Genomic DNA, 21555 nt, shown 5'->3' on the forward strand with positions numbered 1-21555 from the left:
GATGCAGATTCCCAGCTGTGCCTGAACACAGAACATAGAACAGAATGTGATTATCTGCCGTCAGTGAGGCACAGCCTGTGCCCAGTACAGTACCTGGCACTCAGAAATGACAAAATGAGGATATCCAGGGTATTACTGAGTATCGCAGAACCCTTGTGTGGAGGGGTCTGAAAGTAGCAACAGGGGCTGGAGAAGAAGAGAGAACAGGCTTACTCAGAGGCAGATGGGAAACTGGGCAGACCCAGTGTCAGGGGGTAAGGAGAGCTCTCTCCCTCTTCCCTTTCTTTTCTTCTTTCCTTCCTTCCTTCCATGAATAGTTGCTGAACATCTCCCATGGGCTATGTTTGGAGTATACAAGATGTTTACTCCCTGTGGCTGTGGGGAGAAGGAAGGCCTGGATGTTACAAATGTCAAATAATATTTTTGTTTGCTTGTTTTTTATTTAAGGAGAATATTTAAATAGTGAAACCAGGTCAGAGCTCCTTAGTCAGCCTTGTACATTCTTTCTGAGCAAGTCCTAACAACTGGCTCCCAAACTGGGTTATACATAAGATCATCAAAAATACATTAGATACATTTTCTCCTGCTTTGGACAAATCTCTATGATACAGCAGCAGAATAATGCACCCTCCCCACCCCAAGATGTCCACATCCCAATACCTAGAACCTGTGAATTTGTTAGGATACATGCGTCTTAGTTTGGGCTGCTATAACAAAGTACCATCAACTGGTTGGCTTAAACAACAGAAATTTATTTCTTACAGTTCTGGAGGACGGGAAGTCCAAGATCAAGGCCCTGGCAGGTTTGATGTCTGGTCCGAGGTCCTGCTTTCTGGTTCATAGATAACTGTCCTCTCATTGTGTCCTCACATGGAAGAAAAAGGGCAGGAGAGCTCTCTGGGGTCCCTGTTATAAGGGCACAAATACCATTCATGAGGGCTCTACCCTCATGACCTAATTTCCTCCCAAAGACCCCTCTTAATACCATCACACTGGGGGTTAAGATTTCAACATAAGAATTTTGCAGTGACACAGACATTGAGTCCGCTGCATATGCCAAAAGGGAATTAAGGTAGCAAATGGAATTAAGGTCACTAATCAGTTGGCTTTAATTATCCTGGATGATCTGAGTGGGCCCAATGTAATCACAGGAGACAATGTCCTTAAAGGTGGAAGAGGAGGCAGAAGAGAGACAGAGATGGCAGCAGACAGAGAACTCAACTTGAAGGTGTTCGTCTTGGAAGGTGAACCAGGGAAAGTGGGCAGCTCCTAGAAGTTGGAAAAGGAAACAGATTTTCCCCTAAAGCCTCTAGGAAGGAATGAACTTAGCCTTGAACTTAGCCCAGTGAGACACTTATCAGACTTCTAATCTACAAGATAATATGCTCGTGCTGTTTAAGCCACTAACTGTGTTGTAATTTGTCACAGCAGCAACAGAGAACAAATACAATGAAATGTTACATAAAATATCCAAAAGTACAGAATAATGCATGGAGTGTGCTGCAACCATTTGTGTGAATATGTACTTTTGTATGTATGTTTGTTAATGTGTGGATCAGTGGTTCTGAACTTTGGCTGTACAGCTTAAAAACAAATCCCAGTCCAGGCTGCAGTCCCTTAAATCAGAACCTCTAGGAGTGGGGGCAGTGGGGAGAAGAACCCAGGCATCAGTCGCTTTTGAAGCTTCCCAGGTGCAGCCAACTTGGGGTCATTGCTGTAGACCATCTTTAGAAGGTTAGGCATTAGGGAACAGGGTGATCGTGGGACCAGGGAGGGAAAGAGGGGTGGACTTGCTTTATTTTTTTTAACCTTTGAATTTTACTGTATCCCTTTAAAAAAAAAAAGCCTTTTTATTATGGAAAATTTCAGAGTATACAAAAGTAGAGAGAACAGTACAATGAACCCTGGTTGAGTGTTGAAAGATGGGTTATTCGAAAGGAGGATGGTGAGTGGGTTAGGAGAGGGGGTGGCATTCCCCAGGGGAGAAGCAGCGTGAGTAATAGCACAGAGGTGGAAGTGTGCAAAGTCTGTTCAGGGAACAGGTCCTGTGCACTGGAGCTAAGAGTACAGACAGGGGCAAAGACAAAACAAAATTAGGATTCAGAGTGGTTAAGTGACCATAAAACCACAAGACAAGTAAATGGCGGAGCTGGGATTCCAACCCAGGGTTTCTGTCTCTTAGCATTCTTTTCCCTGTGATTGAGGTCATATTTGGGACCTTGAGTAATGCTACGATATGAGTTTGCGCTTAGGCAATGAGGAGCCATGGAAAGGATTTTAGGAGAGACCTGGTCGTCAAAGGCGCACTGGCCCCAGGCAGGTGTGCTGGTTTGGGAAGGACTGTGTGCTGCAGAGGAGCTAAACTGCCCTGACAAAAAAAGTGGAATGACTTACAGGTAATGTAGGTGGGGCCGAAGGGGAGAAAACAGCTGATGGTGGGCCTTAAAGAGAGCCTGTAGGGAGGGGCAGTGGTCATTCATTCCTTCCTTCATTCAGTAACACTCTTAAATAGTTCCTCTGTGTCAAGTGCTGTGCTAGGCATTGGGGATGTGCCGGTGAACCTGACTATGGGGTCCCTGCCACCACAGGGCTGACATTTCAGGGGACAGCAGATAACACAGAGCAAATGAAAAGTCAAAGAACTTACAATTGTGATTAAGCATATGATCTTCAGGAACACGGGAGGACATTGTGTGGTCTTCAGGCTAGCTTCTCCTGCCTGCCTGGGGGGGTTCAGGGGAGCAAGATTTCCTCCTTCTTGCTTGGAGTGATCTGGAGAAGGCTTCATGGAAAGTAAAGCATTGAGTCTGGGAATTCATGCAACAAATATTTAAGGAGCACCCACTGAGTGCCAAGCTCTGTTCTAGGTGCCAGGGATAATCAGTGAACAAAAAAAAATGGACCGTGTTGCTACCTTCATGGGGCTACTGAAAGAAGATAGATAATGAGCAAGACAGACAAATAAAACAGTATTCCAGATGGTGATGAATGTTCTGTGGAAAAATAAATCGGGGAGGGGGATACAGAGTGTGTGTGGGATTGAATACTGCAGTCCTAGGGAGGGTGGCCAGGTAGGCTGCAATGAGAAGACGGTATTTGAGTAAAGGCCTGAAAGAGGTGAGAGCAAGGCATGTAAATATATATGTGCATGATGGGATGGATGTTGCAGGTTGAATGCAAAGTGCGAAGGCCCTGAGGCAGGAGTTTTGGTATTTTCAGATGAGCAAGGAGGCCAGCATAGTTAGGGCACAGACAGCAAAGAGTAGAGGTGTAGGAGGTGAGGTCAGAGAATTAATGGGAGGAGGTATGGGGACAGCTAGAACACTGCAGGCCACTGCAGCTTTTACTCTGAGAAGGGAAGTCACTGCCTTGAATGCAGGTTGCCCAAGGCAGAGGTCTGGGGCACTCATCTCAGCAACCCCGGCCCCTTGCGTCAAGCACAGGGCTTTCACCTAGAAAATGTTCAGGTGCGATCTTTTAAAAGTATGTCAACAGAGGGCATTTGTGCAGCCTGCAGGGAATAGTTGGCAGGTGCCCATTTTAATCACTCCCTTACACAGAAGGAGATAAGGTGGGGAATGCAGGGCCAGGGGGACAAATGTGATCAGGAAATAGGAGATCACTGAGTCTTCAGAGCAGGGTGGTTGATGAGAAGGGTGGGCTGGGCTGGAGGAGAGATGGATGCGGGAGGCTAACGCAGTGGGGAGAAGCAGTGGGCTGTGGAGTACAGAGAAGCTATAGGGGAGAAACCTCAGGGGGAGGCTGGTCATGACTTGGACATGGGGGAGAGAGAAGGGGGACATAACCATCTGGTGTTGTGTGCCTAGACCGGGGGCCCGATGAACAGGACACTTACCACGTTCTGCCTTGTGTTTTATTTTCCTAGTGCTTTCCTTATCCTCCCCTCAAGGGAAGGGAGTGTGTCTTAGTCATCTTTGTGTCACCCACTATGTTCACTGCTGTAGGGCATATAGCAGGTGCTCAGATAGTTCCTGGGTTCAGTTATTTTGGATCAGTGGCTTTGAGAAACAGACTTCCACTTTTGATTCTGTTTTTTTTTTAATTTATTTATTGATTGGTTGGTTGGTGGGGGAGGTAATTAGGTTAGTTTACTTATTTGTTTATTTTTAACAGAGGTACTGGGGATTCAGGTACAGAGGTACCCAAGACTTCGTGCATGCCAAGCATGCGTTCTATCCTGCCCCTCCTCCTCGATCTGGTTATTTCTAAATCATCCTTCCCTCCATATTCTGGTTCAGCTCTTTTCACTCCTCAGTCAGGCAGGCACTTTCTGGGCCCCTCACCAACAAGACAAACATATGCCTACCAAGTCATGATGCTGGTGGATCATGAAAGGCTATAAACAGCCACAGTCAGAGGCTGTGTCAAGTTCAGGGTTAGCTAGACATTTCTCTGGGGTACACAAAAGGAAGTTTCTCTAGAGGTGAGAGACGTAGCCACTACCACCCAGGGCAAACTGTCACCTGCTCCCTTTATGTCTCCTGAAGCAGCTGTTACAAGACCCTCCCTGCATACTGCAGAAATAAATGCCTGGGGGACGGGGGGGGGGTGGTGGTGCAAAAAAGCAAGGGAGCTGCACTGAAGATTGAACATTCACCCAAACATCTACTGAGCCTCCACAACGTCTTTGGACACAGTTAGACCTTAGAAAAATTGTACCTACCATATTTTCCGAGTTCAACTTCAAGGTTGTTTTTTCCCCAAGCCTCTGGACACCCCTCATCTAGATTAGGGTTGTTACAGCACCTTGTACTTCCCTTAGCGTAGCATTTATAAAATGGCATTTTAAATGTCTGTTCTCTCGTCTGCAATGGTCTACTAAACTGGAAGCTCTTTGAAAGCAAAAAACCCAGATTTTGTCCACAGCACTTAGCCTTGCAAAACGCAGGCATCATTTAATCAACAATTAATGATGTAGGGAGCCAAGTACGGACAAAGCAGATAGCAGAGTATCAGGGAAGGCTTCTTGGAGTTTGAACTGTATGTTGGAAAACTAAAATCAGTTATCAGCTGAAGAGATAAGAGGATTCCCCAAGACATATGTGTACAAAGGTTGGAAGACAACTTAAGGTGTGAAATTCTATGTGGTTGGAGCCCAGAGGTATATGTGGGGAGCCAGCGCTCCACAGGAGAGGCAGCAGTACAAGATGGTGCAGAACCTCCATCCGTTAGGGTCAAGTCCATAACACAGGTTATGGCCCTTGGCCAGAGGATGAAGATCCCTACCTTCAAAGCCCCTGGAAAAGGGCCAGCGACCCCGCTTGCAGCGCCTCACACTTCACGCAGCACACAGCACGTGCCGCCAACTCGCCAAACACCCAGGCCTGGGTGGGGCCGAACCGACTACCGAGACGCCCAGGGTGGGGCGCCCGGGTAGGGACGCCCGGGGCGGGGCGCGCAGGCGCACTGATGGCTCGAGTCCCAGGGGGCGGGCGGGTGCGCGCGCTTCCTCGCGCACGCGCGCACGGAGGGGGCGACGGCTGCGGTGACGCTGTTGCGCCTGGCGGGCGGCGGCGCGTGAGGCGCGCGATTCTCCGTGTCTTGGGAGCAGTGCCCCGGCCCCCGCCGCACCCGCCGCCATGTCGGGCCGGTCGGTCCGGGCCGAGACCCGCAGCCGGGCCAAAGACGACATCAAGAAGGTGATGGCGGCCATCGAGAAAGTGCGGAAATGGTGAGGGACTGGAGCTGAGGGTACTCGCGGGGTCGCTGGCCCAAGCCCAAACAGCAGCTAACTGGCGGGCTGCGTGGGAGCCGACCGGCAGGCACTGGGGGGAGGGGGAAGCGGAGAAGGCGGGAGGAAGGTGCCGCTCGTGTTGGCGTGAGGTCAGAGGGCGCGCCGGCTGCGACCAATCAGCGGGTCCCCCGGCTTGCGGACCCGCCCATCTGCCCTCCGGCAGTGCGGTGCCTGGGGATGCTGCTGGCTTCCGGCCACTCTTGGTCCACGGGGCCTGGCTTGCACGCCGGTCCTCGCGCGTCGTCTTCCTCGCGCCCGCCTGTCTCAGGAGCCTTTTGGTTCTTAACTGTCCCAAATAATATCTAACAGTTTTTGAGAGTTTCTCGTTGGGCAGACTGAGCGCTCTACGTATTAAGTCGTCTAAGTTAGGTGAGAACTTCTTGGTAAACCTACCTCCCACGGGACCAAGCGGTAATAGGAATCCCCCTGTCGTTCCTCTAATACCGGCCCGCACGCCGCGAGCTGAGTAGGCATTTTCTCTTGGTGGCCTGGGGGCTGTTAATAGAGGAGTCGGGATCTACTCCTCGTTTGAAAACAGCTCCTATAACATTCATTGTAGGCGTGCGTTGACCTGTTTTGTACCAGGAACTCCAATGCGTTATCACCTTAAGCTTTCACAGGCAAGTAATTGTGCCAACTTCTTGAGTATTTTTCTCTAGCTGATTATTAGTATAATTTTTAAGCCCTCGTAAGTGTTAGCTCTCTCCAGGAAGCCTTTTCCAAGCCCTCCTGCCCTGCATCCTCCACCCCTTTTAGAGTCATCATTACCTGGGACTTTATTTGCATGTTTATTTGTCCATTTGTCCGAAAGACTTAGTCCCCTATCGCTTTATCTCTAAGAGTTTCATGTATAGTTGGACTCATAAATACTAATTAATGATTTTTCCCCTCCAAATTTCATCCTAGGTTTTTTGGTGAAACCCAAGAATAAATGGGCATACCTTTCTCTTCTGGCCACCTCTGTCTCCACTTGTAGCCTAGGGCAGGTGACCGTCTTCTCTGACTTGGAATTCTGTACCAGCCTCCCTATGATCTCCCTTTTTCAGGGCTGACTAATTCCCCAGTCCATTCATCATTTTGCATTTTTCTCAAGTGTGAATCTTCTGGCACTCCCCCTCTTAGCAAATAATGTTTCATTACTGGGAATTGAACCCTGGACATCTTGCATGCTAAGCATGCACTCTAACCGCTGAGCTGTACCCTCCCCCTAAAACTCATTTGTTTTAAAGCATATCTTAAAAGTAACTTACTCTTTCAAGTAAAACCTTAAAGCAGTCTTTTCATGGCTTGGCCTTCACCTCTTTCAGAAGCCAGTATGAGGCTCAGTTCTGTTAGCTGGAGGCATCCTGTCCTGCTCCTGTGATTATTTTTAATTGGAATCGTGTTTCAATCCAGAGTTCCACAGGAGTCATAGGAGTTCTGCCTTCCATTGGGATATCCTGATCTTACTCTTTCAGCCTTCTTCCTTGCCACCTTTGTGTGTTACAATGATTTCTTTACTTATCTTTTCATTCCTATGAGTTCAAAAGGTAGAGATCCTGTCTTATATATCTTTTATCGCCTGCAGGGCCTTGTGTAATAGGCCTTTATAAATATCAATGGAATTGAATTAATTTGGGGGAAATAAAGAAGTGATGCCAGATATATGGTTGAATTTGAAAATATGCTGATACTCTAAAGTGCCATAGTCTGGGAAGAAAAAAGGTTTTGGTGCACTGTACATGAGCAGAGGTGGCAGGTAGAGGATTCTGAGCCAAAGGAATTTGATGGAGAAGTCTTTCTGGAAGGGATGCCCTGGAAGGTAAGGAAGTTTAGAAGACATTTAAAATTGAAGGAATGATCTGCTGAGAAGTAGAAAATCACAAGTTATGAACAAAATATTTTATTATCAGTTCTAAGAAGTGTCTTTATTTTAGGGAGAAAAAGTGGGTGACTGTGGGTGACACGTCCCTTAGGATATTTAAGTGGGTTCCTGTGACGGACAGCAAGGAGGTAAGTGTGGAAGAAAATCAAAACAACCAAAAGGTACCGTCTTTCTTTTTTTCTTTCTTTGTTGCTTCTTAATTATAATGGAATTTATTCCCCAGAATTGAGTTGAAAATACTTCAAGGCACCCTCTGTCATTGGTTCATGCAAAGCCACTTATTTTATTATTTTCTCCCTTTATTCCCTTTCCTTAACCTGTTCCTCTTTTCCAGGGTTTGGCAAACTACAGCCCTGGCCTGCTCTCTATGATTGTCTGTATAGTTTTATTTGAACACAGCTGTGCCCGTTGGTTTCCTTATTGTCTGTGGCTGCGTTGAGTCGTGATGGCAGAGTTGAGTACTTACCATAAGAGCTAATGGCCCTGCAAAGCCTAAAATGTTTATTACCCGGCCCTATCAGAAAACTTTGTGGACTTTTCCTTTTATCCAATTAGCCTCCTTCTGTAGTGTATACCTTTCTAATTCATCTTCCGTGGGCTTATTGGACACTTCTGCTTTGAAAAATACATAGCATTGTTTCATATTTATATATTTTAAAAGTTTGCATCTATTTATAGATGCACTGTAAATCCTTATTTTCCTTTTGTTTTGGGGACCTCTATATGTTTCTGTAATTGTAAATAAAGTTACTACCTTTGACTCTTGCACTGTATTCTCTTATGTGCAGTGACCACATTTGTCTGTACATTCCCTGGGTGATAAACACTCAGGTTTCTCCAACTCTTCTTTTCCTAATTGTTTTTAAATGAACTGAAGTATAAAACACCTACCGAAAAGTATATAAAATTGGGGAGGGTATAGCTCAGTGGTGGAGTGTGTGCTTAGCATGCACGAGGTCCCGGGTTCAACCCATAGTTCCTCCATTTAAATAAACAAACAAACAAACCTAATTAACTCCCTCCCAAAAAGAAAAAATAATTTTAAAAAAACCCTGCTGGGACAAAAAATAGAGCATGCCGACTCCACCTGAAGCCTCTGTGACTCTTCCCAGCATCTCCCTCCCTCCCCTCTAGAGGATATCACTCTCTTACTTTTGCTTTTCTGATCACTTCTTTAGTAATTTGTAAACATTTTTTAACTTTATATAAACAGTGTCATGAAGTATCTGTTTTTGTGTGTCTTGCTTTTTTTGCCCAGCATGATGTTTATAAAATCATCCATGTTTCTGGAGCTGTTGGTTCCTCTTCATTGCTGTGTGGAGTTTATAGGTCTGTACCATAATTTATCTTTTCGGTTCTCTTGTAGGTGGATATTTGGGTTTTTTCCAGTTTGAGATAATAGGTACAATGTTCCTGTGAACATTCTTGCTCAGTATATGGGTTAATATGTATGTGAGTTTTCTTAGGATATATTCCTAGGAGTGGAATTGCTGAATCTTAGGATAATTTTGACCTATACTAGCTAATACTAAACTGTTTCCTAAAGTCGTTGTACCAGTGTATATTCCCACCAGAAATACGAGAGCTCTCATTGCTCCAAATACTCATCAATAGTTGCTTATTGTTAGACTTAATATGTAAAGATATCTCATTGTGGTTTTAATTTGAAAACTAATTATGTAATTACTAAAGAGATGGAGAATCTTTTCAATATCCTTTTAGGGGTTTAGGAAGTGCCTGTTTAAGTCTTTTTGGCTGTGGTCTTTTTCTTGTGACTTGTAGGGATTCTCTGGGTTCTGGACACATATTCTTTATTGATTATACAATGTCCATTCCTTTTCCCATTCCATGGCTTGTCTTTGCTCTCTACTTATGCTGCCTTGAGGAAAAGAAGTTTTTAATTTAATGTAGACAAAATAATCTTTTTTTTTATAATTAGTGCTTTTAAATGTCTTAAATCTTTTCCTTCTTTGAGACCACAAAGATATTCTTCTATATAATCTTATATAAACTTATTATTCTGTTCCCATTTAAAATATGCCTGGAGTTGATTTTTGCGTATTTTGGGGGGTGGGGGAGGTAATTAGGTTTATTTATTTATATTTGGGGTGGGGAGAGGTAATGAGGTTTTATTTATTTATTTATTTATTTAATGGAAGTATTGGGGATTGAACCCAGGTCCTTGTGCATGCTAAGCATACACTCTACCACTAAGCTATACCTTCCCCTCTGATTTTTGTGTATTTTGAAGGTGGGGCCCAATTTCATTTTTTTCAGTGTAAGCATGCATTTGTCCCACCACTTAAGAAGACTGTTCTTTTCCTCCTGCTCTGTAGAACTACCTTTGTCATAATTCAAGTGTCTGCATATGGGTCTATTTGTGACTGTGTGTGCCTCTAGCTTTTTTGGTAGCACAGGTGACTGGTGGACATCCCTTAAGCCATTCTCCTTGAGGACTTATGGGAGGTTTTCTGTGGATTAGACGCCCAGGAGTGAGATTGCTCTGTTATCTGCATAGCTGTTTTTACTACACGCTGCCAGATCTCTCTTCTGAACAGCTGCGTTGTATAGTTAGTACACTTCCCCAGTGCTGGGGGGTTCCCATTGTCCACATCTTCATCGACATTCAATGTTATCTAACTCCTGATTCCTAAGTCCTGCCAGTCTAAGAGATGTAAAGTGGTAGCTCTGTTTATTTGCATCTCTCTGATTACTGATGAGGTTGATCATTTTTGTGTGTTCAGATTTCCTTTTTATCCATTTAGATTTCCTCTTCTCTGATTTCTTATATTTTCCTTATTCTTGTATTGGGTTTCCTGTCTTTACTTTTCTGATTTGCATGGTGCCTTTGATTAGCATTCTAGATACAGAAAACTCTAGTTACTTTTATATTTTATTTTCGGGGTTTTGTTTCAAAACTGTTCTCCATTCCATGGTCACAGAGAACTTCTTCATCTTCTATTAGCTTTTTAGTTTTTGACTTTGACATTTAGAGCTTTAATCCTTGTAGGTTTTTTGTTTTTATTTAAATGGTGAATATATGGATCTAATTTTAATTTTCCTTCATGCAGTGAGCCGTTTCCTGTAATACTGTTCACTGCATAGTCTGTCCTTTCCCACTGGTTTGTGATGTCATCTTGATTGTATGCCATATTCATATCTGTTTTGTTGTTTTTGAGTTCTTTATTTTTTTGTGTTGTTTTATCTGCTCTTAGATAGATTTATTTGCTCTCAGTTTTTAGTGTGTCTTAATGTTAAGTAGGATGGGTTTTCTTTCTTGCTGTAGGTTTTGGAAAGATAGTCTTTACCAAAATGAATAATTCCCTTCTCTCTTTTCTTTTTTTTGGGGGGTGGTGGCTTATAAATATTTATAAAAATTGAAAGTTTGTTCTTCTATCCCATGAGCATCCATTCAGCTGCCTCTCAGCTGGTAAGCAGCATTACTGCTGCTGTCATAACTGCCTATGAAATCTTAGGGTAACTGAAGGTCTGCCTTTACTTAAAACTCCTTCCATGCCTTGTAGCAACCCATCTCTTCACACCTTTATACAAAGAGTTTCCAAAATCTGCATCCCAAGCAAGCCATCCACAGATAAAAACATACAACTGGTAGCAAAAAAGTTGGTCCGGGTACATCAGAAACTCAGTCTACCCGTTCAGCTTCCAGCTAATTCTGCTTAGTGCCTGTCTGCCCATGGATACTATGCAAAGCCTGTGCTGTAGGACCTGGGAAGAAAGTTTCACGTGAACAGGTGCAATCTCAGTGTTCTCTCACTATTTTTTTGCCTCAGCCCTTCTCTTTTTACTTTTCTAAGACTTATTAAAAATTATGAATAGATGTTGGGCTTTATCTAGCTGCTTTTCCTCCATTTACTTAAATGTTCATGTGACTTCTCTAAACTATATTAAAATGAAGACTTATATTAATGGAGTTTCTGATGTTGAACCATTCTTTCATTCTTAAGACAAATTCTACTTGGACGTGCCTTTTTTCCCCCATATAATATTACATTCATTTTGCAAATATTTCTTTTAAAACATTTCATCTAGTTCATAAGTAAAATTGGTCTATAATTTTCTTTTCTTAATGCTGTCTTGACCTTGTTTTGGTATTAAGATTACACCAGCCTCTTAAAATAAGTTAGGCAATTTCCCCTCTTTTGATTTCTAGAACAACTTGTTCAAAATGAGAAAATTTGATGGAACTTACATTTAGTACTTTCTGGGCCTTTGGGTGAAGGTGAGGAGTGTTGATTTTCATTACACTGGCTTTAATGGTGATGTATTTAGGTTTTCTCTCTCTCTTTTTTTTGTACTTATTTTGCTCTTTTATATATTTTACAGAAGTGTATCCATTCCAGGTAGGCCATTGGTTCTTTAATAGGGGACAGTGCTGGGTCTTCCTCTTTCCCCACCTCCCCAGGAGAGCTTGGAAATGAGGCAGGGCATTTTTTGGTTGGCCAGTGATGCTAAACGTTTGGCAATGCATGATTCAGTCCTGTGCAGTAAGAATTAATTGGCCTGTCCTGAATGCCAGCAGTACGTATGCCTGCTGAACACTCATCAGAGTTTTCAAGTGTACTACTATGTAGTTATAATATTCTTTTGTACTTTAAAGTCTCTGTTACATTGGTAATTATTTTGCCTCTTTCACATTTGTTATTTGCATTTTTTCCATAGTATGATCCTAAAATCTTCATAAAAAAGTCATTTTGTAATTTTTGTTAATCTTTTCTTTTGTTTGCTTGGTTCTCTATTTCATTAGTTTCTGCCATTATTTCCTTTGTTTTATTGAGTTAATAACTCTGTTCTTTGTCCAGCTTTTTGTATTGAACACTTAGCTTTTTTTCCCTAGTTTTTCTTTTCTTTTTAAATACATTTCTCTTCGTTGTTTCCCACAAATTTTGACATATCTGAATGTCAGAATGTTATTGATGATGTAAGTTTTCCATAAGTTTCTCTTTGGTTTCCTCTTTACCAAAGGTTATTTAATAGAATGATTTTTAGTTTCCACATAGTGAGATTTTTTTTTTGAGCTATCCTTTTAAAATTGGTGTTTAATTTCATTGAATTGGTAGGATATTAGTTCTTTGGGATTATTGGGACTTTTTGTGACTTGGTACATGATTGATTTTTGGACAGTTCAGTTATGATTAAAACACATATACTGTCTAAATATGAAATTAAAACAGTTGAATTTATGTTATCCAAATCTTCTGTATCTTTGCTTGCTTTTGTATGTTTATATGTTTCTGAGAGGGGTATGTGAAATTGTTGGTTTGTTTGCTTCTTCATGGCTGTTGGGTCAGTTGTCACTTTTGTAGTTTGAAGCTCTGTTTTTGAAATATGTTTGGTTATTTCATGGTTGGGGTTTTTTTTTTCAGTTTTCAGTTTTATTAGGTAGAATTGTTACAATTTGCGCATATACAGTGTATTGCATATAAATGCATATACACAATATACTGCACATTTAAAAAATTTTACATGTATGTACTGCTCATTGTTTCTAAGAACGTTTAGAGCTTTTTAAACTTACATAGTTAATCAAAGGAATAAAGCCAACCACAAAGTAAGAATTTATTTCATGATTGTTATCTCCTCTTGACCTGTTCTTCCCTTTACCAGTGTGTAATATCCCTCTTTGTCCATTATGTCCAGCCCTTTTTCATCTCAAATTCTGTTCTACCTGCTACTACAATTTCTGCTGTGTCATCTTTTGTATTTGTATCCTAGCATGTCTTACAGTTCTCTTTTGCCTCATTTGACGTTTTCTGCTTATTGGACATATTAGGTTAAACTTTAGCTGTGGGTGACAGAGAACTCCAAATAGCAATGGTTTAAGAAGGAAGTTTTATTCTTAGAGGAAAAGACTAAGCAGTCCAGGGCTGGTGTGGTACTACTTCTGTTCTAAGAGTCCTCAGGGACCCAGCATTTCTACTGTTTTTTTTTTGTTTGTTTGTTTTTTTAGGGGGGAGTAATGGTTCTATTCGTTTTACTTTATTTCTATTGTGGTAAAATACACGTGACAGTTAACTTTATCATGTTAGCCATTTTTAAGTGTACAGGTCCGTAGTGTTGAGTACATTCACCTTGTTGTGTGATCCATCTCCAGAACTCTTCATCCTGCAAAGATAAAACTCTGTACCTGTTAAACAATTCTCCACACCTCTGCTCCGTGTTTGACCTGGTATTCCAGCTATCATTCGTCATACTCAAGTGTGAAATTCTAGGTTCAAAATGATTTTCGTTCAACATTTTGAATTAGTTAATTGTGCTTCTGGTTTGCCGTTGAGAAATCTGATGTCTGTCTAATTCTTCATTCTTTGTCGGTGCTTCTCTTACACTCCTGGAAACTTAGAATTTCTTCTCTTTGATCTCCTGGAACTTTTCTAAGAATATCCTGTAATGTTCACATCTAGCTTCATTTCTTAACTGTTTGTTTTATCTCTTTATTTTTTCTTCATATATTCTGACTTCTCAGCCTAGTTTTTAGTCATTAATTTTTTTCTTCAGCTGTTACTTGTTTCTGCTAATAAACTCATTCACTTAATTTTCATTTTGAACAATTTTACTACTCATACCAAATTTCCTCAGTTGGTGGTTGTTTAAAACAACTTTCTAGTTTCTATCTTTCTGAGGAGATTTACTATGTTTTAAATTTTTTTGTCCTATTGGTCTGCTTCTTCTGGTTTAGCTTGTTCTGTTTGTTGCCTTTCATGGTGCTTGTTTACCTCCAGTGTCTTAATTAGTTTTTTTCTGCATATTCATCTTTTATTTCTTTTGACTCTGAGCTGCTTTGGCTAGAAATGTGTAAACGAAGGGAGGACGTAGCCTAAACTCTGTGTTCCCTCCTCTAAATGAATTTAGGGGATTGGGTTAGCCTCCAGGTTCAGCCCTTCCCACCCACTCCCATCTTCCCTTGACTCCCAGGGAACTCCCTAGTACCAGTCTTCTGCTTGCTGCCTTTATCTGGAAGCAGCCATCCTCGCCAAGCCCAAGGAGCTGGTGGGTGAAAGTTAGGGGGACTCTGGAGTCACCTTTTATTTTTCCTCTAACCCTGGTTCTGGTGATGCCATTACCCATAAGGGCCAAAGATCAGGCTGCTAGATCTCTTGGATGTGTGCATATGAGGGGGAAGGACACTGCTAACCCCCTACCCCACCCGTTTCTCACGTATAAGCCATTGGCCCTTTCCTATTTCAAGTTCTCCCTGTTCAGGACTCCTCTCTGGAGGGCTTCTCACAGTGTTTGTGTTGGTTTCTGAGCTGGACCCTGAGGGCCATCAGTTTATCTATGTTCCAGTGGTCCATGGTAATGTGCCATCTTCTAAGGTATTAGCGTAGACCTGTTAGGTTAGGAAAAAGTGAAAAATAGTGATCAAATTGGTAAAGAAAAACATGTGAAGGATACCAGGGAGTGGGACACTGCTGATGGGAGAGGAAATTGGCACAAACTTTTATACATACTTAAAAGCTTAATTAACTAGATGGTGGGAACCCTTTCACAATGTATACCTATATCAGATCACCACAGTGTACAGTTTAAATATCTTATAATTTTATTTGTCAATTATACCTCAGTAAAGTTGAGATCGGAGATGCTTTCACAATGTTTATGCCTTTGATCTAGAAGTTTACTCTCTAGGAATTTATCCTCAGGAGATAACCATGATGCCTACACAGTACATCTTCAGTGTTGAGCATTACAGTACTGTTGGCAGTATTTTTAAGTTGCAAGCAAAATAAAGATCTTATTGTAGAGCATTCGTTAAGTTATCATGCACCCATATGTTATGAAGCTTTGTAACCATTTTAAAAGGTAGGGTAGATTACTCAATGGCATAGGAAAATGTTTTTAATATGGTGAATGACGGAGGGGAAGCAAATTATAATACTGAATCATGATCCATTTTCATACAGATATAAGTATAGGTTGTCTCTGGTTGTACAGGTGATTTTCATTTCTTTCTGTGCATTTTCAGAATTTCCTATAGTGAATGCATATTATATAGGGGCACAGAATCATTGAAATAAAGATAAATGAGAGATCAGAAAAAAAAATAACGATAAATTCAAAGGTTGGCATGAGTGTTGTGATGCTTATACACCAAATATATTGCCACCCACCTTGTAGAGAGTGGTGGGAGACAGTGTATTTCAAGAAAAATTGTATATTTATGCTTTCTGATCTAGAAAGAGTATTTTTTGAGGATTTATCCAAATAAAGATAATCCAGGAAAAAGTGAAAGTTGAGCATAGTAGCAATAAATAAACATAATCCTAAATAAGGTATAGCTGAATGTCCACTAGTTAAGTAGTGATTAAGTGGTTGTGGTACACAGGATGTTATGCAGCTAGCAAAAATCATGTTCATATAGCCTGTATAGTAAAACGATAAAGTGTAATTACATTAAAATTTTGCCTGAATATGAAAAAATGAAGGGAAGGACACATATAAATGTGTACAGTTGATTTACTTGCGAGATAGTTTTGAGAGTATTAACAAGAACTAAGTTGTATTACTAGAACAATGTATGTACGATAAATAGACATGTATAAAAAGTATGGATTAGTAAATTTGAGATTATCCAGATTTGAACTTTGGCTGTTGGGATGCTCTTATTTGCAAATGCTTGAATTGACTATTTCCCTTCCTGTGGGCTTGTTTGTCGCAAGCTAGTGCTTACCTTCTCGCTGCGGTTCCCCCACACGTGTAGCTGCGTCCTGCTTGAAGGAGAGAATGTAACAGGCAGAGGTGGACATCAGGTGATCGTTTTGAATGGATGGGGTTGATTGGTCAGGAACAGAGACAGCAGGGGCCCTTGTCCTGTCCCTGCTTGCAGTACATGTCAAGTGACTCCTTCCTTTGTCCAGCTAGGGATCCTTTCTTTCACTTTTATTTTCCTGCTGTGCTACTAAAACAGGACTCTCTCAAATGAGTATTTTGTGTTTCTCACCCATCCACACAGGGAAGAATTGGATAGAGCGTTCTGATCAGGGCAGAAGAGCACTGCAGGGAGCTCTAGGGGAACCATATGTTCCGCCTCCCACCTGTGATTCATGATGTTAGCGCTGGAAGGGTCCGTTTTACTGATAGAGACACCGAGGCTTGGGGCCACCTTGTCCAGGATTCCACTGTTCTTTGGGTCCTGGGTTCTGAAACTGCTGTCGCTCCTCCTGTTCCTAATCCAGATCTCTGAGGTGTCTCAGTACCTTCTCTGTCTCTGTGAGTCTTGGCTCTGTCATATTCCTCTTTTTTTCCTTTTCTAGAAAGAAAAGTCAAAATCGAACAGTTCAGCAGCCCGGGAACCTAATGGCTTTCCCTCTGATGCCTCAGCCAATTCCTCTCTCCTTCTTGAATTCCAGGGTGAGTTGCATCCATATGTCTTCCTTGCAGGAAAATGAAAACTTGGATGACCCACTAATAAGAAGAAGAATAGTCTGTGTGTCATTTCAGTGCCTACTGTTTTTCTGGTATCTTGCTAGGCACTTTGCATAAGTCTTTTCATTTGAACCTCACAATAACCCTGCAAGATAGACAATAGTATCCTCATTTTCCAGTTAAGGAAACAGGCTCAGAGAGGTGAAGTCATGTATCTAAAGTCACATCACTCCTAAGTGACAGACCCTGTGTTAGGTCCTGGTTTTCTGAGTCAAAAGCTCTTTTCTTCAGACTGTGTGTTTTATGAGACTGTCTGGGAGGAGGCCACCCACAGCCAGGTTGTCTGCCTGTCCACTGTTAGTGCAAGTTCTGCTCCCTATACCAGTCCTCAGGAAACATCCCGCCTGAGTCAGCACTGCAGTCATAATGGCAGTGGCATTACTGCCACTGTGTGACAGTTACTGTTTATGAAGCACTTTCTCTTCAGTTTCTCGTATTTATCCTTGCATCAGCCTGTGGTAGAAACCAGGCAGTTAGCATCGGCCCTGTTTAAGGAAACTGATATTTGGAGAAGAAAAGTGTTTGTCTAAGTTCACAAGTGACAGAGCTTTATTCTTTTTATAATAAAATGCTGCTCCCATTTTAGTGTAGAAGGTAGCCGTCTCTGTGGGATAAAGGTTGGAAAGGGCTTATGATTTTCTCTTTGGAACTAGACTGGGAGCGTGCAGGTCTCCCTTCCTCACCTCTTCCCCAGCCCCCGCAAGGTCAGCGTGATACAGGAAGAGAATACAACGGGAAAGATCTCTGGCTCTGTGCGAGGTGTTCAGTCATCATAAAGCTCTGGGAGACAGAGGAGGTTGCGTTTCCTCAGTTTGGCCACCATCTCATCCTTTTCATTCAGTGAACATTTAATGAGCTCCAACTTTGTGCCAGGTACTGTGTACTGCGCTGGAGATTGAAGGACCGGTAAGCCACAAAGCCTGCCTGCACAGAGTGTAATGGAAGGAGACTGGTGTGTTAAGTAGTAAATGCAGGTGTGCGCAGGGTACAGCAGGAGCGTAAAAAAGAGGGTGGTCATTTCCACCCAGAGTAGGCTGGGGCACGGCTCTGGGAAGGAAGTTACGCCTGAGCTGAACGTTGGCATGTACAGGGGCTCTCCGGGAAGATGGAAAGAGCACGTCATACCAGACACCAGCACACAAAGCCGCTCTTAGGTTCGGGTCCAGCTTGGCCGGAGCCGCAGGTGTGTATGGAATAGCAGCAGGCAGTAAACCTGGAGTTTTTAGGTTGTGATAGGTGTGTCATCTCGTGCCTGCTCAGAGAAACATTGGAGTTTGAAATTTATCTTTTGGGCAGCAGGGATAGTGTTGAAGGGTTTAGAAAGATCACTCTGGCAGTGATGTGAGGTGCAGTGGGAAGACATGAGACCAGAGGAAGGGCAGTGAGGTGGCTGTTGCAGGAGGCCAGGCCTGAGATAATGAGGCCTGAACTATGGCTGTAGGAGAAGGAATGCACACGCACAGGTAATACCAGAGCAGTAAGACAGATCAGATTTGGTGACTGGCTGCGGGAGGTGAGGGAGAGAGGAAGAAATTGTTCACTCCTATGTTTTGAACTTGGGTGGTGACTTTAAGCCTTCAGACAGCACTTCCCAGGTGGGATCCCTTGATCCTTGAGGCAGTCAGGTGGAGCCTGGGCAGCCGAGAGGGCCTGAGCTGACCATCTCTAGACACTATCACCTTCCTTCAGACAGCCGAGGATGGCAGACAGATCTGATCACCTCTTTTCTGCACCTCTTGTGTTACGAGAAAGGTTGAGAGGCATAACTACGTCCCATCCTTCCTTGGACACTGAGAAAATACCAGGTCCCAGCTATAATTGATGGGTAATAAAGAAGTGATTAATAAGCATATCTTGACCTTCCTGAGATATAAATGGACTGCACCTGGTGCTTAAAATATATGCTGTAACATAGAAAATGGTTAAATTAATCGGCTTAGACTCTGTTGATAATTTGCAGTGCACAGAGGCCCTATGAGTGTCTGCCTTTGGTTCAGGGGCCATTTGCAGCCATGACCAATGTGAACCCGACTGTGTCCACACTGCCTGTGGAGACATCAGGCCTTTGGCTCTGTACTGAATTAGTGTTGAAGAGTACCACCCTCAGCTGTTGGCCTTTGTCATGTTTGGTTTTCAGATGAAAACAGCAACCAGAGTTCTGTGTCTGATGTCTATCAACTTAAGGTGGACAGCAGTACCAACTCGAGCCCCAGCCCCCAGCAGAGCGAGTCCCTGAGCCCAGCGCACACCTCTGACTTCCGCACAGATGACTCCCAGCCTCCCACTCTGGGCCAGGAGATCCTTGAGGGTGAGTCTCCGTTGACCCAAGGTGAGCACCTTGGAGGGGCATTGCCTCTTGCTCTTGGTGTTTCTCTTCTTTCGAGTAACAGGTTGGAGAAGCTGCCTCAGAGCCAGGCAGCTTTAAGCCATTTGTTAATCGTTGGGCCGTTTGGGGGAATGGTTGTATTTTCCCTTTTCACAGAATGAAGGAAGAAAAAAGCAACACAGCTGAGTGCCAGGCTCTGTGTAAGGCATTTTTCATATTTGATGCCTCGTATATTCTCTCAAAAATCCTATGAAACAGCAGCTGTGACCTCCATTTTACAGACAAGGAAGTAGTCTTTGAAGGGTGAAGTTGCTTGGCCATGATCACACAGTTCGTAACTGGTGGAACCGGATGTTTCCAACTTCATTCCTTCTAACTTTAGAGTTCACGCTCTTTTTGCTATACCCTGTGAATTTCTTCTTACGATCTATAGTGATTCTGCAGCCAGTGTTGCGTCTTCCCCAAGGTGCCTCCACACACCTCCCAGGAAAGCTCTCCCAGCTTGAGGCAGATTCCACAAGAGTCTCTTGCCTTGGGAAGCCCTGCAGTCACGCTGCCCTTGCTTTTGCAGAGCCGTCTCTGCCTGCCTCGGAGGTTGCTGATGAACCTCCCACCCTCACAAAGGAAGAACCAGTTCCACTAGAGACACAGGTAAGGAGGCACTTGGGTTTCCCAATCTCTAAAGAAAAGTAAGGACTCTGTTGATGTGCATTGAATCTGTAGCATCTCGTGTGCTGTAGTGGGGTGGAGAGGCAGCAGGGGAAACTGGGCTTCCAGGTTATAAGGTAGGGGAGGAAGTTTGGTTATCTGTGAGATGGTTGCAGGTGGGCTTCTGGGCTGTAACTAGGGCGGTTGGGGAAGTCTGGTTCAGAGGGATGGTCCTGTAATTCATGCTCTGGCTGCTTCTAGGTTGCTGAGGAAGAGGAAGACTCAGGTGCCCCACCCCTGAAACGCTTCTGTGTGGACCAACCCGCCGTGCCGCAGGCAGCATCAGAAAGCTAGCACCACCCTGGCGCCCTTGGCCTCCTGGCCCCACACCTCTATTTATTGCATTCTGGTTCTGGCTGTGCTGTGTTGCTGGGGTAAGGGCAAGCTCTGGGGTCCAGAGCCTGCACATAGGAGCCTTCTGAGCTGGAAGGCTGACATAGGGCTTGGGGTCGCAGCATCATCTTTCCATTCCTGGCACCTTGTCTGCTTGCTCCTGAGAAGAGGAGCACTCATGTCTTTTTTGCACCCCAAGTAGGCTGGAGCATCAGCCACCCCAAGGTTCATCTGTCACCTCCAGGTAGCAGTCTCTGCTCCAGAGCCTCTGGATGGAGCTGCTGGCGCTTCTGCAAGAGGAAAGAGTTGTGGAAGGCAACCTCTAGAGAAGAGGGTGCCTAGGGCTACTTGAACTTGAATGGAGACTGTAGATTCACGGACTTTCCTATAGGGCGAGGGGCCCTGTAGGCTGCTGTTGGAGAATGCCTGAGTGGACTTTGGAAGGAAAGGGAAGGGCTTTTCTCTGCACGAGGGCAGAAAAGTCCATATAGATTTCTTGCCGTCCTGACGCTTCTGCCCGTTCCTGAGGTTATCCTGCCTCATGGGCTTTCTAGCTGCTGACAGTCCTTTGTCCCCCACCATAACCATGCCCTTCCCCCAACACACACACGCAGCTTTCCTGTTTTCACCTGGACATTTCATTCCAGCATCCCTTGCCCCCCACTACGGTCCCCAGCACCCCTGCCACAAACTGCCCCAGCAAGAATTTAAGGTTCTGACAACAGTACCCATCCCCACTGTACTCCTTCAGCTCAGACTTTCTAGAAAAGTTCCCTTTTCTTTGAAATCTGCATGTTTTGTTGAACTTTGTGATTTTATTTTTTGTTTCAAAAAAGTTTAAGAAAATGGGCAACAGTGAGTGAAGACATATTTTAGCACTGAATAGAATATTTTTAAAATTAAACTATTTGAAATATGTCTTGTTGGTATCTGAGTGCTTCATTCTTGAATGTTGTGGGGACAGGGGCCGGGGGTGGTGGTGGCTGAGTGCTTGTGTAGACACCCTGGGCTGGGTCCTGCCCATTGTCTCAACTTTCACAGCGTGACTGTCTGATGAAAATGATTTGAAGGCTCTCTGAAGTTGTCGTGTAGTTCAAATTATACTTCTGTCCCTGTGGACACTGCAGG

At 43.5% G+C, this 21555-nt stretch overlaps 1 protein-coding gene and 1 long non-coding RNA gene across 5 annotated transcripts; one reads left to right on the top strand and one right to left on the bottom strand.

Annotated features, from left to right (window-relative positions):
• Positions 1 to 141: 141 nt before the first annotated feature.
• Positions 142 to 7105, bottom strand: LOC116284208 (uncharacterized). 2 transcript variants are annotated; one of them, XR_012061263.1, is made up of 4 exons: positions 7006 to 7105; positions 2648 to 2782; positions 763 to 906; positions 142 to 375 (listed from the first exon to the last, which is right to left on the bottom strand). It is a non-coding gene; the product is annotated as an uncharacterized lncRNA (long non-coding RNA). The 2 variants fall into 2 exon arrangements; XR_012061262.1 differs by having other exon boundaries at positions 368 to 906.
• BCL7B (BAF chromatin remodeling complex subunit BCL7B) lies at positions 5451 to 21345 on the top strand. Of its 3 annotated transcripts, none has more exons than XM_072943118.1 (6): positions 5451 to 5692; positions 7672 to 7747; positions 16889 to 16985; positions 19198 to 19389; positions 19853 to 20037; positions 20296 to 21345. In XM_072943118.1, the coding sequence occupies exons 1-6, from the start codon at positions 5601 to 5603 to the stop codon at positions 20386 to 20388; spliced, it is 735 nt and encodes a 244-aa protein (XP_072799219.1). In that variant the 5' UTR covers positions 5451 to 5600; the 3' UTR covers positions 20389 to 21345. The 3 variants fall into 3 exon arrangements, with proteins under 3 accessions (XP_072799219.1, XP_072799220.1, XP_006201440.4); XM_072943119.1 differs by having other exon boundaries at positions 5456 to 5692; positions 19958 to 20037; XM_006201378.4 differs by having other exon boundaries at positions 5457 to 5692; positions 19198 to 19368; positions 19958 to 20037.
• The last annotated feature ends 210 nt before the right edge of the window (positions 21346 to 21555 follow it).

The sequence above is a fragment of the Vicugna pacos genome, chromosome 18, assembly GCF_048564905.1.
Source record: "Vicugna pacos chromosome 18, VicPac4, whole genome shotgun sequence".
Classification (NCBI taxonomy): Eukaryota; Metazoa; Chordata; class Mammalia; order Artiodactyla; family Camelidae; genus Vicugna; species Vicugna pacos.